The sequence below is a fragment of the Pleurodeles waltl genome, chromosome 4_2 (assembly GCF_031143425.1).
Source record: "Pleurodeles waltl isolate 20211129_DDA chromosome 4_2, aPleWal1.hap1.20221129, whole genome shotgun sequence".
Taxonomy (NCBI): Eukaryota; Metazoa; Chordata; class Amphibia; order Caudata; family Salamandridae; genus Pleurodeles; species Pleurodeles waltl.
The window spans coordinates 359,374,122-359,388,374 of NC_090443.1; the positions used below are offsets into that span (position 1 = coordinate 359,374,122).

Here is a 14,253-nt window from a genome sequence, read left to right on the forward strand (position 1 = left end):
ACACTATTACAGGTGACAGGGGTATCAAGTTTTTGACTGTGAGGGTGGTGGAAAAAGCAGAGTTATTTGTCTCAGTTGGACTGCAGTCAACATAAGTGATTACATCTACATTTGTTATGCGATCCTGTGAATTTAAGACAGAGGTGTTAGATGTTTGTTTCCTAGTAAAAATAGGAGCCTCTCTGTCCATAGCTGGTTTCAAACATGAGTTTGTAACAGCATCACCACCCAGGAGAGTCTCCACCTCCTCAATAAGAATGGCTGTACCCTTAAAGGTTGCCATCTCATGTTGATGCCCAGAAGAAGGGATCTAGGCAAGTTTATGACTTTTGTTTTCCTTCCCAGAGGAGGGTCATTGCCTTTGCATCTTACCACTGCAGAAGGTTGTTTTGTTGCAACAACAATAAGTCTATCAGGGATGGAAATAATGGAAAAACCAGTAGAGACGAAAAGCTCTCCAAGGGATACAACATCACCTGAGCTAGAACTGCAGCAAAACTTGCCATACAAAAAAGGGCCTGAAGGACCAAGGGGATGGCTCTGCCCTGCCTCTTCATGGTGCTGATGGGTGCTGGACGGGCCCGCCCTTGGCACAGGCTTTGCCTCGGCGTGGCCGCACTGCAGAGTTATAGAATGCACTGTATATTGCTGGCAAGGCCTCCACAGGTGCAAGGAATGAAGGGGCTGACTCCCTTGGCCTATGGAATGACAGGGCACATAGGGCCTCATTCCGACCCGGACGGGCGGCGGACGCCGCCCGCCGGGCGGAAACCGCCCAAACACCGCCCCGCGGTCAGAAGACCGCGGGGGGCATTTCAACTTTCCCGCTGGGCCGGCGGGCGATCTGCAAAAGATCGCCCGCCGGCCCAGCGGGAAAGCGCCTTCCACGAGGATGCCGGCTCCGAATGGAGCCGGCGGAGTGGAAGGTGTGCGACGGGTGCTGTGGCACCCGTCGCGCTTTTCAGTGTCTGCTAAGCAGACACTGAAAAGCAATGTGGGGCCCTGTTAGGGGGCCCCTGCAGTGCCCATGCCATTGGCATGGGCACTGCAGGGGCCCCCAGGGGCCCCACGACACCCGTTCCCGCCAGCCAGGTTCTGGCGGTGTAAACCGCCAGAACCAGGCTGGCGGGAAGGGGGTCGGAATCCCCATGGCGGCGCAGCTTGCTGCGCCGCCATGGAGGATTCCCATGGGCAGCGGGAAACCGGCGGGAGACCGCTGGTTTCCCGTTTCTGACCGCGGCGTTACCGCCGCGGTCAGAATGCCCATGAATGCACCGCCAGCCTGTTGGCGGTGCATTCGCTGCCCTCGGCCCTGGCGGATTCATCCCGCCAGGGTCAGAATGAGGGCCATAGTCTTTCCTGACAGCTCTCTTGTCACGAGGTAACAGAATGTGCTATAAAGCACTGGCAAGGCTTTCTGAGGTGCAAGGAACGAAGGGGCTGCCTCAAGGGGCCCTTGGAATGATGGGACATGTAGTTCTTTCGGACAGTTCCCGCACTGCGGGATAACAGAATGCACCCTAAAGCGCTGGTAAAGAATCCACAGGTGCAAGGAATGAAGGGGCAGCCTCATCGCACAGGGTGACATAATGTGCTTCTTTATCTTCCAGATATGGGTCATTACATTTTTCTGTTAAGGCACCATAATTTGAACTATACACACAGGAAGAAAGCTATAGCATTCTATGGTCTAAATTTTGGTTATTGGCCATGAAGTCCAGAGTTCCAGTTTGACTGCCAATATTATCAAAAACCTTTCTTGATATCTATCAGCATTGTACTTATCAATTAGAGAGATAGGATTTTGTTACTGGTATCTTAGCCTTGGTATCATGGAGGCAGGAGTGGGTCCACTGTATTGGTGAAGCAATGCCGCCCCACTGGCTAAGAGCCAGCAGCTGAAAAATAAAATGATATTTCATTATCAGTCTATTTTTCAGCTGCGTGCTCAGCAAGCATGTGCAGTCAGGGGCAGGGCTGGGCCGTGGGAGTGGGGAGGAGGAGTGGAGTGCACTAAGTGCGTATGTCAGTTTGTCCAGCTGACTTAAGCTGTTCAAACTGACATTCACACATAGGTTTCTCCAACCTGGCTGTGTTGCACAACTAGGTTGGAGAAACAGCACAGACCTCATTGCACTGTCTGAGCAGCAGACCAAGCCACTTAGACTATCCTGAAACTGCTCTCGTGCTAGGTATAGCATGAAAGTAACACCAGAATTGCATGGGGAGAGGCGTGAGGCAGCCGGCGGGGGTCCGTCCGGAATAGTGAGTTAAAAATATATATATATATATTTCACCCCATACACATCATCCCCCTAGCCCCCCAGCCTCCCCATTGAGATTGTGGTGGCTGCTGCTGCATGTAGTCACTCTGTCTACTTGCTTTACCAATGAGATGTGAGACATAGGATATTCACCGAATGCTCTCCTCAAGTGATGCTCTCTCTCCTAAGTGACTCATTACCCTTTATTGCCAGAGTGAGTGAAGGAATAGGGTCAATTCTAATATGCCGTCCAGAGAGTTACTTATTTCTTGACACTGATACAGAGAAAACTAGTAAGGACTTTCTGGGTGTTTTGAAATACTTCTTAAACATGTGCGTGATAGGAGGGGAATAATAGATCGGTGCTTTTAAGATTATAAAGTCTATCAAGAAATATTTGCTGTTTCGTGCCATGAAGGAGAACAATTTACCTGATCAAGAGTAATGTGCCCAACCACAGTAAAATGTAGTGCCCAATGCTGGAGCTTTGTGATGTAGCCACAAGACTTTTATTTTTATTTTACAGGCCTTTAGGAGAAATTTAAAGTCAAGGTAAGAAGCTGATATCTGATGGTTTTTCTTTAACATCACAGGTTATGTTATGCAGATTTGTAGAGTGCACTATCACCCAGAAGGGCCATACCTAGGGCCTAGTGAGACTACTCCGAAAGCCAGGTCTTCAGCTTCTAGTGGAATTCAAGAAGTGAAGAGGAGACTCTTATGTGCAGAGGCAGGTCATTCCAGTCTTTAGGAGCAATGTAGGAGAAGACTCAACCACTGGATCTGGTTTTGCGTATGCGTGGGGTTTCTGCAAGTAGGAGTCTGGACGAACAGAGGTCTCTGGAAGGTTTCTAAAAGCAGATGTATATGTTGAGTTATGTTGGGCCTTGAAAGTGTGGATCAGGAGCTTGACTTTTTCTGATTTGTGAATGGGGAGCTAGTGTAGCACCTTGAGCTGTGGAGTGAAGCCAGTATAGTGTGGGAGGTTACGAGTGATTCTGACTGCCGAGTTCTGAATTGTCTGCAGCCTTTTGGTGATGTTTTTGTTGATCTCGACATAGTGGGTGTTCCTGTAGTCCAGCTTGCTTGTAACCAGTTGTTGGAGGAGGCACATTCTGGTTGGTTGAGGCTGGGCCCTCGCCAGGCAGAACTCACCACTCCCATCAGGCTACAATAGTATCGATATATACACACAGAGCAATGCAGCACTTTAAATTAGCTCTGTGGCTTGGGCCGCACAGGTAAAATCTAAGGTCAACCATGTAAGTCCTCTGGCAAGAATTAACATGTCTGGCAAGACCGTCGAACAGTGTAACAATCACATGCAATAGCTCCCAACCACTCACTCTACACTGCTAAGCGGTGCCACGGATATCAGGCGACTCCTAACTTACTCACTTGCACACATTTGCTCCCAGCACCCTAAAGCGGTGCACTGATATCCGGACAGTTAGCTGTCGATTGTGCCCGCAGACTCCCCTCCTTGGGTCCCACACCATTTCTTTGCCTCCCAATAGCTGAAGATACAAACCACCTTTCACTGGTTGCTAGGCCACACATGGCTGGAGTCACTCTTGGTCAGTCACTTGGGGAGGATATAGGGGGAAAGGGGGAGATACCAGTGGAGCAGATAAATGTCAACACACGGAGGTTTGGCCACCACTCGGAAAGTTCACTGAGATGTCCGGCACAGGCACAGATTTGCAAAGCATGGGGGAAGAGTCATCGGGGACAACCTCTGGTCACAGTGGTGCCCAGCCAAGCCAGGCACTCTAATTCACAATAGTTGCCAAATCCCACACCTCGATGGGAGGGGGAGCTACATCTGGGCCACGATTACATGAAAAACCACAGGCGGTCCTAGATGCACTCGAAGAGATACCAATCCACACCTCTGTGGATGGAGGGACAATGCTGGGTGTGCGATGACTTAAGTAGCACCGGACCATTCAGATCACAAAAAAAAGTGCTCCATGCCATACCTCCCTGAAATGAAGAACAATGTCTGGTGCGCAATGACACAGGTTCCAATTGCACACACAAATCGCTCAATGTCGTAAAACTCTGGAATGAGGCACAACGTCTGGTGCACGATGATTTGAGTTGCATCAGACAGTCCCGATCGCCAACACAAAGTAATCAATGCCATACGTCCCTGGAATGAGGCACAAATGCCTGGTGCATGATGATCTGAGTCACACCAGACAATCCTTGAGCATGCACACAAAGGATTCCAATTCTGTGCCTCTCTTGAATGAGACACAACCTCTGGTGCATGATGACTTCAGTCATACCAGAGGATCTAGCTACACACACAAAAGACGCAAGTTCAGTGGGCCGCATAAGGTAGGATGCAGCACTGCTCCTGGGAAGCCCACACCTCTCAAAGTCATCACCTAGACTCCTAACACACTGAGAGCATGCAGCTGGGAGTTGCATGGAAGAAATGCAACACACTCTTCAAGGGGGGGTCACGCAGGTCCCACACCAGTGAACCCGCTCACAACAAACCAGCCCCTTATGCGTGTGGTGGCCCCAGGCCAAGTGTCAAAACCTCTCCCTCTAATCTATCCAGCCAGGTACAAATTAGCAGAGGCCTGTCATTCCGGGTGCCCACGTTTTATGGCTGTCACTGGGGAATGCACAAATGTGCTTTCTCTACCCTCCAGTGAAATGAAGTTGGAATTAGAAAAGAGATTTTTTAGAACAGAAATGCCCACTTCCTAGAAGTGGCGCTTCTAGAGCATAACTTACAAAACCGCTTTTACCTTTAAAAGGGGTTTCTCCGTGTGAATTCAATGATAGTAAACATCACGAGGCTGCTCCACTGCAATCCACTGTTGCAGTTCAGGATCAATAGTTACCTATCCCCATATTAACCTATGGGCCGAGCAGCTCTCATGTGTAATGAAAACACACATGACTATTTTTCACTACACTGGCACATGTGCCTTCGCGCACGCACAAGCCTATAGGGGCAGGCTGGGCATAAGTTAAAGGACACCACATGCATGCAAGTGCACCCATTCAGGCCAGCTGTGACATGCCATGTACATATGGACACACCAGTGCGCATATCTGCACATTTTGGTCAGCAATACTTTCCTGGCATAGGTAGGAAGTAGCATGCCTTTCCACACGGTATTCACAGTGGGAAAGCGCCTAGGGCACCAAAGTCACTTTAAACCTCATCATTTAAGAGTACACCCACTGGCCTTCTGTGTCAGGATCAGTGTACATTGGAACACCATTTTCCAAGTGTGTATAAACTGGTAAGCAATGGCAGCCCTGGTCCCTTATTGGACACCATGGGGCAAGTGCGCACATACTGACCTGCCAGGCCAGGTTTTGCACATGTCAGAATACCATTGCAAGGGTGCCCACTCTGACCCACAGTGGCAGGTCCAGTACACACTGGTTTGCGCTACGTCCCACCATGATTAGAAAGGGCGCTTGCACATCCACACTGTACTCACAGGTCCTAAGTCTACTCACAGGGAATCAGCGAAACCTATGGGAGTGGCTGACCATCTAGGTAGGCTGAACTCAAATAGGGCTCTTTGCTGCTTGGGCAAGGAACACCTTGGTGTCCCTGCCCTGCCTTTTGCCTACCATTCTCACCGCCGTTCAGCGGGCACCCTAAGGGTAGTGTAAGGTGTGCTCACGGTTGGTCAAGGCATGAGAGATGTCACACTGGGCGCAGATGCACCTGCACCTCCACAAGCCTGCACTGTCAGACATGATACATGTGATTCAGGCTATTCTGGTGGGTGGAATTGAAGAAAAAAGGGATGGAGAGGGAGGGATTCTTCGGTCCAGTATACATTCTTCCAGAACTGTGACTACAAAATTAAGTACACCATTCCGATAATATTAACTTCACTCACCAGGTCAACACATATCCCTTTGTTTAGAACAATTGCCCTCATTCACCCATGACATGCTTCATCATCGGGCATTGCTCCTTGTCAGTCTGGCGCTGCAATGCCTGACAGGCCCTGCAAGGGGGCTCTTTACCAGAGATCTTTTGATTGTTGTTGATAGAAGGGATGGGGAAAAGGAAAGGACAGGATAGTGTGATATTAAAAATGACTACAAGTACTAAAAAGGAAGCTTCAATCACTGTATGGGTAGGACCCTGTGTCATGATTAAAACCAAATAGAGGGGGCACATCAGGTGTAATGGCCTAACTCCCCACAGTTGCAAAGGTATCCTCTACTCTCCATACACAGACAGAGGAAGATACTAATGTCAGGTGTGACTACTTATCTACACTCCAGATATTATGGTTAACATGTTTCTCACCCTAACCGCCCCTACGCATTGAACAGCAATTCATCAGGACCTAAAAGTACCTACTCTTCACTAGGAAGGTATTTATATTCCTCTTTTGTTTAACCCAGTGGTACTTATCTCTTGTAAATGGGGAAACTATCTCACTCCAAGTGGTGAACTGCAAAACATAATTAATAACCATAACTTATACATTGATATCAAATGATAGAGTGTTCACATGCACACACCTGGCGAGTGACATGAATTGTGAAGCCAAACTCAAATATAAATATCTTGTGGTACAACAAAGGGATGAAGTGAAGCATGCCTGTGTACATCTAGTATTGAGTATTGAGAAGTCTCTTACCTTTCAAGATACATGCAAGGCCCCCTTGGAAGCACATTGATGCTACTACCCCAGCACCAGTGTTTCTGAAAAATATAATGTCATGAACCTGCTAAGTCAATCTTATTATCCAGCATGGTCAATCACGGTCAGAGCACATAGTGAATCCATGTGATGTGTGATGGGTAGATGACTCATGCCCTCACTTAAATGTGTCTCAGTGTCATGTACACAAATTAGCAATATCATGAGATTGACTGTTACTATTTCAAGGGAGGCTTATATGCAGTCATAAACCTGGGAAAATAACAGATCCCACCCTTTTGCGTCATACTAAGCTTAAAATAAACCAAAGTCAAGATTGTTATTATTTATGAGAAATCACAGAATTACTAAATGTCTGCACATTTAATGGTAAATACATCTTATCTCATGTGAAAAATTTGACACTTCATGCCCTTGACCTGCAGTGTGTCAAATACAGCGCCCTCACTAAGGGAGTGTCAACAACATACACACAATTTACCGATATCACATGGTTGCCCATTGTTACTTCAAGGTAGGCCTGTAAACAGAAATCAGCGTAGGAAATGACAGCTCCCCCCCTTTTGCTCTCTACTTCCGTCCAAAGCTGAGATCGTGTATATTATAAGAAACCACCAGGATACTGAATACATATATCTGTAATGGTGAATTAATATCGCCGTATTCAGAAAGTTTGACAGTTCCCGCCTTTAGCCTACAGTGCATCATTATCATAAAGCTGCCTGCTCTAGCTAGTCTATAAGAAGTCATGGATAAGGGAATGACAGCTCCCACCCTATTTAGTTGATGTAGCATCAATCCAAATCAGAGGTCCTTCTTTGTACTAAAAAAACCAAGCCATGCGGAATATTGCCTAAATATGTCTGTAATGGTAGGCCCATCTTAAGGTGTACGGGGGTGTTTTTGACAGCTCCCACCCTTAACCTAAGGAGTGTTGTGCTCAACAAAGCATACAGGATATTGCTATTATATATCCATAATTGTAGGTCTCTCTTGCCATATGTGGAATAGTTTCAGAGAGCTCCCTACCTATACCCCATTGCCCACCCCCCAATGGGGAGGGCGCTTACTGCGTCTTCAGGAAGTATCAGTGTCTCTGACCTACCTGTCATCCACACGCCCAAATTTACTGGTGCGTTGAGGTTGGTTTGAATTTATGTAAACATCCATCGACGCAGAGGTGCGACAGGGCTATGATACCAAAGGCAAGTAGTGGCGGCCATATTGAAATGGTGTTGGTTTGCCCTGGAGTCAAAAATAAAGTAATCAGCCTAATAGAGCTGGCACAATTTCTACAAGTGTCTAATATAGAAGCATAAAAGGTGTAAGCGTAGATAGGGAATTTCCCTGGTACCTAATAGTGATGTCTTCTGTATAGGGGAAAACAAACGCTTACACTTGTAAAAATTTATATAATTCTGAGGTATAAGAATAAATTATTATAAAAGATTGGGCGGTGCTGAAACAGGGCAATTACGATACAACCAAAATAATGATGTCCTCAATGGAAAAAAATCTATTAAGGGACTACCTTGGACCATGGGATATCAGTTGATTAAGTAGATACAGTTTTTTTGTGTTGCAATTCGTATGTCTCGTCAGATACCATGTATCCACTTGACCCAAGTCGACCATTCTCGTCTTCATCGTAAGTGAACAAATATTCCATTGGCCATTCTGTTTGGTGGGACACTTAGTGCAGCACTCCATCAGTAGCCAGGGCAGAACCTGCCCTGGGTATGTGATGTACCTCTTTACAGGGCAGTCCAGGGTATAGCACCTCAACGGCCCACATGTGCACCCCTTCCTGGCCAATATAGGAAGGGCATGTGCACTTTCCCACTGCAGGACAGTGGGAAAGTGCCCAGAATTCTAAGGACATGCCAAGAGAGTCTGCTAAAAGCTGGGAGAAAAAAACGAAAGTTTCAGGGAAATCCCCTAACAAGGCTATGTCCAACACCGGTGCTGTTTAGGAGCCATTTGAAAATCATTCTCAGCATCTTCAGGGTATGGAAGTATGCGGTGTTGACAGTATTGACTTGGGTAGTCATGTTGAGTTTGCTATCAGTGATGATACCGAGGCTCTTGGTTGGGTGGTGGCCGTGGGTTTCACTCCTAGCTCTACTGGCCACCGGGTAGAGTCCCTTGGTGATGTGCTCTTCCCAAAAATCTCTATTTCGAACTTGTAGTTGTTGAGCCTTAGGCAGTTGGTCTTTATCTAGTGGACGAATTCAATCATGCAGGCATTGAACTTGATCCCGGTGTTGGACGTCTTGTCTGTGAGGCAAAGAATGAGTTGTGTGTCATCAGAGTAGGAGAGGATGATGATGTTGTGAGAATGGATAATGCTGGCTGGAGGGATCAGGTACATGATGAAGAGGGTTAGGATCACAGAGGATCCTTGAGGAACTCAGCATTTTAGGTTGTAAGCATCTGACGTGTACGGTGCCAGGCTTACTGACTAGGTCCTTGTAGTCAGGAAGGAGCAGATCCATTGGAGTGCTTGACCTTGGATTCCGATATCATGTAGGTGTTGGATGAGGATGGGGTGGGAGACTGTATAAGATACTATGGAGAGGTCCAGGAGGATGAGGGCTGCCATGTCTCCTCTATCCAGAGTCATGCAAATGTCCTCCATTGCAATGATGAGGGAGTTTCTGTTCTATGGTTGGGTCTGAAACCAGAATGAGTGGTTTTGAGGAGTTGGTGGTCATTGAGGTATTCAGTGAGGTTTCTGTTAATGATTTTCACTAAGAACTTGGCCTGGAGATTGGTAGCAGGGAGAACGACCTGTTGTTGGTGAGCCTTGAAGAGGCCACAAAGGGTCCTCTTTGCATTTTTAGCAAAGTGAAGAGCATTAACTCCAGGGGCATAGCACAGTCAAGTCTCAGGTAGACTAAAGCACGACAATGATACCTTATGTAAGGCAAGACTAACAAAGAGTAGGCAACCTAGGTGGAAGAATGCAGCTTTGACCACAGCCTTAACCTAAGGACTGTGTTTTAGGATTGGCTTGAGTACTTACCTGCTAGTCTGCTGCAGAGACTGCAACAGCAAGTTTAGAGAAGGAAGGGTGATGGTGTGATGCATTGATAATTTCTACCCCCCTCATTACGAGCTATTTTGTTGTTACCATCCACATTTTAACCTCTGTGCAGATGTTGAAGATAGTTCATTGACCCACTTATATGGTATGTAGTGGGTGCAACTACATATTGTCGATGTATGACAGAGATTTAGCTTAAAACGTGTCAATAACTGAGATGAGACAAAAGATAAATTAGGGACAAATAACAATGAAAAACTACACAGCTGAATATGGTGATTGTGGGAATGAAAGAGTCTTGGGTTATAGGGAGTACTCTGTAGCTCGTGTTAGGCATCTCTGCAAGGGTTTGTTAGGGTGCATAGCGTGGCATACTAAGAAATATTCGAAGGCTAAATTGTAATCTAAAGATGGCACTCACATGCTAAAGGACAAGTCTAGTGAACCATTCAGTCTCAGTACACTGATAGGAACATGAAGATATTTTACAAAATGATGGGGTGTTTGTCCAGTCAGGAGGAATCAGACAAAGAAGAAAACTATCTTGAACACTGGCCAGTCAATGATAATTCAGTAACACTTTTCATGCATGCAACTTTCACTCTCTTGAAACACAAATCAAAACATTGTTCTAGTGTTCTGAAAAATTGTGCTTGGGGTGCATCGGTGTCCACTGCTCCTTGTCCTTTAAAACTGTAGACGGTATACCTAAATGGACATAATCACAGAAAAAACCAGGGCTAGAATTGTATGAGTGTCATAACTCCCCATAATAGTACAACAAGGCAGATGACCAATTGGAGGCAGTAGGTTCTATTCCACAAATTTTGTGTCATACAAAATGAAAATATGTCAATGGTGAAATCTTCTACATAAGGATGTGAAATATTTAAACCAATGCCCCCATTCTTGCTTTTACTCTCTCTATTTCTGGATGCCCATGTTACTATAGTAAATGGTTCTGCAGCTAGATTTTTTTTCCTTTCAAGGCTTTGGTGAATCAGTCTTGCCTAAAGGTGCTCCTGGGCTGCCTAAAACCCTCCTGCCTCAAAGGACTCTTTTAAGCAGCGGCTTGCTTCTTCTCACCGTTCCGCTTGAAGAGCAGTTCTTCCAATGTATGTTTCTGCATTCTACTGATGTTGATTGTAATGCAGAATATTGAGAATTTATTATCATGCCACTTTAATATCATAGTCAAAATATCGAGGACCAAAATATCTACAGGTAAGGTCACTGAGAGATGTATGGGTTACTTTTGTTAACTTCACATCTGCGTATCTTTAAGATATATGTGTAGTCAAGATACATATATGTTGAGATAGGTATAGAAAATCTATACATACGCACGTTTTTGTCTTCGATATTTTGGCTGTGATGGTGAGGCAGCACAACTTGCCTGCAACTGGTCTGGACAGTGGTATGTTACTGCAACACGACGCCAGCCATGCTCTCATTTGCACTGCTGGCTTCATTCTGCATTTTCTTGTTGGGCTTGCTGCATAGAGCGGCTCTGTGTACCCTGGGATCCTTTGTTCGCACATGTAATGGGTATAGTCTCCTGAGTTTAAACACAGATTAGTAGATACACAAAAAATGTACATTGACATGACCTGCTTTAGTTTCATTAGATGACCACTTCTAAAAGCAGAGATAAATCAGAGAGCTAATTAATGTCCCTCTATAGTTATTGAGATGTGTGAAGAAGAATTTTTTGAACCCTTTAAAAATTCCTGCCTCTTTGAGATAGACATGTCTCACCCCATTATAAAAAAAGTTTTTCACTTGATCAATGTTCTGTAATTTAATTAACACCGATATTTAACAAGGTTTTGGTCAAACCCAGTAGATCTGGTGTTGTCCGCCAACCTTTTGCCTTTGTAATGCTTGTTTTAGTCAAATCAAAAGATCTTGGCTAATGCTTGACCTATCAAAAGGCTCTTCCTAAAGGCCTTTAAAAAGCTACCACTCTCAATCTGTAGCTATAATCACACTCATTTCTAGGAGTTGGTAGTTGGAATTCAGGCTTCATTGGCTGACGTAAGCCACCCTTTCAAACATTCAACATTCTCGCTATGATACAGATATGGCGGGGCTCCCAGAATTGCTTTTTCATTGCACTTATCTGTCACATTGATAGCCTTCACCACCTGTTTCTAACGTATGGGTATCATGGAGGATGTGAGGTTCTCGGATTCTGCAATGGAGTGGTTCAAACCATTTTATAACCAGAGATTGACTTCAGTCAAAATGGAAGCTTGTACATCTCATTTTGTCCATTTGCAGTGTGGACGTTTGTCTGTTCCAGCAACGTGGTGCTCCACAGGTTTCTTGCTAATCCATTTTGCATTTGGACATTGGCCTATTGTTTAGTTGTTTTGGCTTTTGCTTCCAACATTACACAGCTTTCTAACAACTATCAGCTTTCTATCAACTTTTATGATGTTCAAACCCGTATGCCAGATATGTTTGAGGATTACAGGCTTCTGGCTGACCTGAATCAATAAAAAATTGAGTTATCACTGCCAGTGTCTCTCAGTATGCTTCCCACTGTTGCAAAATGCTATAATGGACCCCTCCTTCAGGTGAAATAATGTCACTGTTAAAACAGCTTCCAGTATCAATAACTACATTGCAGCAGGAGCGACTGTGAAGCAGCTGTGCAAGCTCTGGGTCTTGCAGAACACGACAATAGGAGAAAGGTGCAAAAGATACACTGGGAAGTGGACATATTCCACCTGCCCTCAGAAGGCTAGTCCAGCTTCCAGTCGAAGCTAGAGTTCAGTTCAAGAGTTTAACGCTCACACACAAGACACTGTACTGAAATGCTGCATAATACTTCTAGAAAAGGCCAACATTTTACTTGAGATTACATCGCTTCCGTCCAGAGCCTAAATATTTGTTGAAACATCATGACTGAAGATGGCCAGAGCATGAGGCATCTCTTGTTCTTATCTGGCATCTTAAAGTTTGAAAGATCCTTTGGCAGTTCAACAAGTGTTCAAATGTTACCTGTCCAGATTCAACTGTGTCTTCACTCATGGTCATAAGCTTTTGGTTGGAGTGCTAAGTAACTGAATGATAAATATAAGAGAATGTTGCTAAAGTTTCTCATCTTAAGTTCATTTTATAGTTCAGTAAGTATGTTGGGATACTAAAAATACATTGTTTTTCACTTAACTCGTGATCAGTTTTCCAGGAAGCCACATCATCCTTGTTCCAGTGAAATAAATTATTTGTCTTTTTTATTAAAACACTCATGAAAACATTAATATATAGTTTTCTTTTAAAAAAAATTAATGTGTGCTAAATCTCTTAGTAATGTGTTCACTGTATGGCCTAATTTAAAAAAACAAAATAAATGGGAAATCCAGTGCCATCCATTCTTTGTCTTGGATGCCTCCAGGTGGTATGAATAATATTTATATTTGAAACTACAGGATTTCATTTACGCTAAACAACTTGATCTAAACTGTTTTTGTTTTTCCACTTTCCATGGCCTTTTTCCAGATCATGGGCTCTCAAGGGAACCTTGCAGTCAAAGTTGAAGAACAGACAGCCACAAAGATCCAGGGCCTCAACAGCAGCTACGCACAACGCCGCGATAATGTGATTGCTGATCTATTGGGCCTGATCCAGGACATCAAACCTGTAATCCATGTAAACTACAGGGACAGTGTATAAGCCCCATCCAATCACAATGATAGCCCGGAAGCTGTTCTTAGTGCTGACCTTCCGTCAGTACAAAAATCTTCGCATTTGATTTACTTGTTCTACTAATAAATATACAATACTTTAATGCTATGTCCTACGATAATGTTTAACTAATGTTTCTGCAAGCAGTAGTGCTGATACAGTGAAAATATAATTGTATAATTATTCCAATTATTCCTCTTGTGACATTAACGCAGTACCTTTCAATTTTAGGTCGACCGCGCAAGCGCTTTTTGATTTGTTGTTAAGTATTCTATTGGCTTTTAACCATGCCCATCTCACGCCCATCACTTTCACTCGTTTGTGGGCTTGCCTTTGAAAAATCCCTTTATGTAATTGGTAAATGTTTCATGTTTGTCCCGCCGTGGGGCAGTTTTGTTACCTCCTTGCAGACCGTCCCTGTTACATGGATTATTGCACGACTGCTGATATACTTCAGCATGGGCAAACTATTTTTTTTCTTTTGTCTCTCCCCTTCGTGCATCATGGCAGCCATGACGCTCACAGCGCAGATCAGCAGCACAACCTCCATCAGCGGTATTGAAGCTCTGGTCACGTTGTTCAC

The 14,253-nt window shown here is 44.9% G+C and overlaps 1 protein-coding gene across 1 annotated transcript in view; it reads left to right on the forward strand.

Annotated features, from left to right (window-relative positions):
* Window positions 1-13,773, forward strand: part of ATP6V1G3 (ATPase H+ transporting V1 subunit G3) — a 64,133-nt gene extending 50,360 nt beyond the window's left edge. The window contains exon 3 of the mRNA XM_069231440.1: window positions 13,485-13,773. Coding sequence (XP_069087541.1) covers window positions 13,485-13,658 — 174 coding nt within the window. The 3' untranslated portion in view covers window positions 13,659-13,773. The remainder of the gene's footprint in view (window positions 1-13,484) is intronic.
* The last annotated feature ends 480 nt before the right edge of the window (window positions 13,774-14,253 follow it).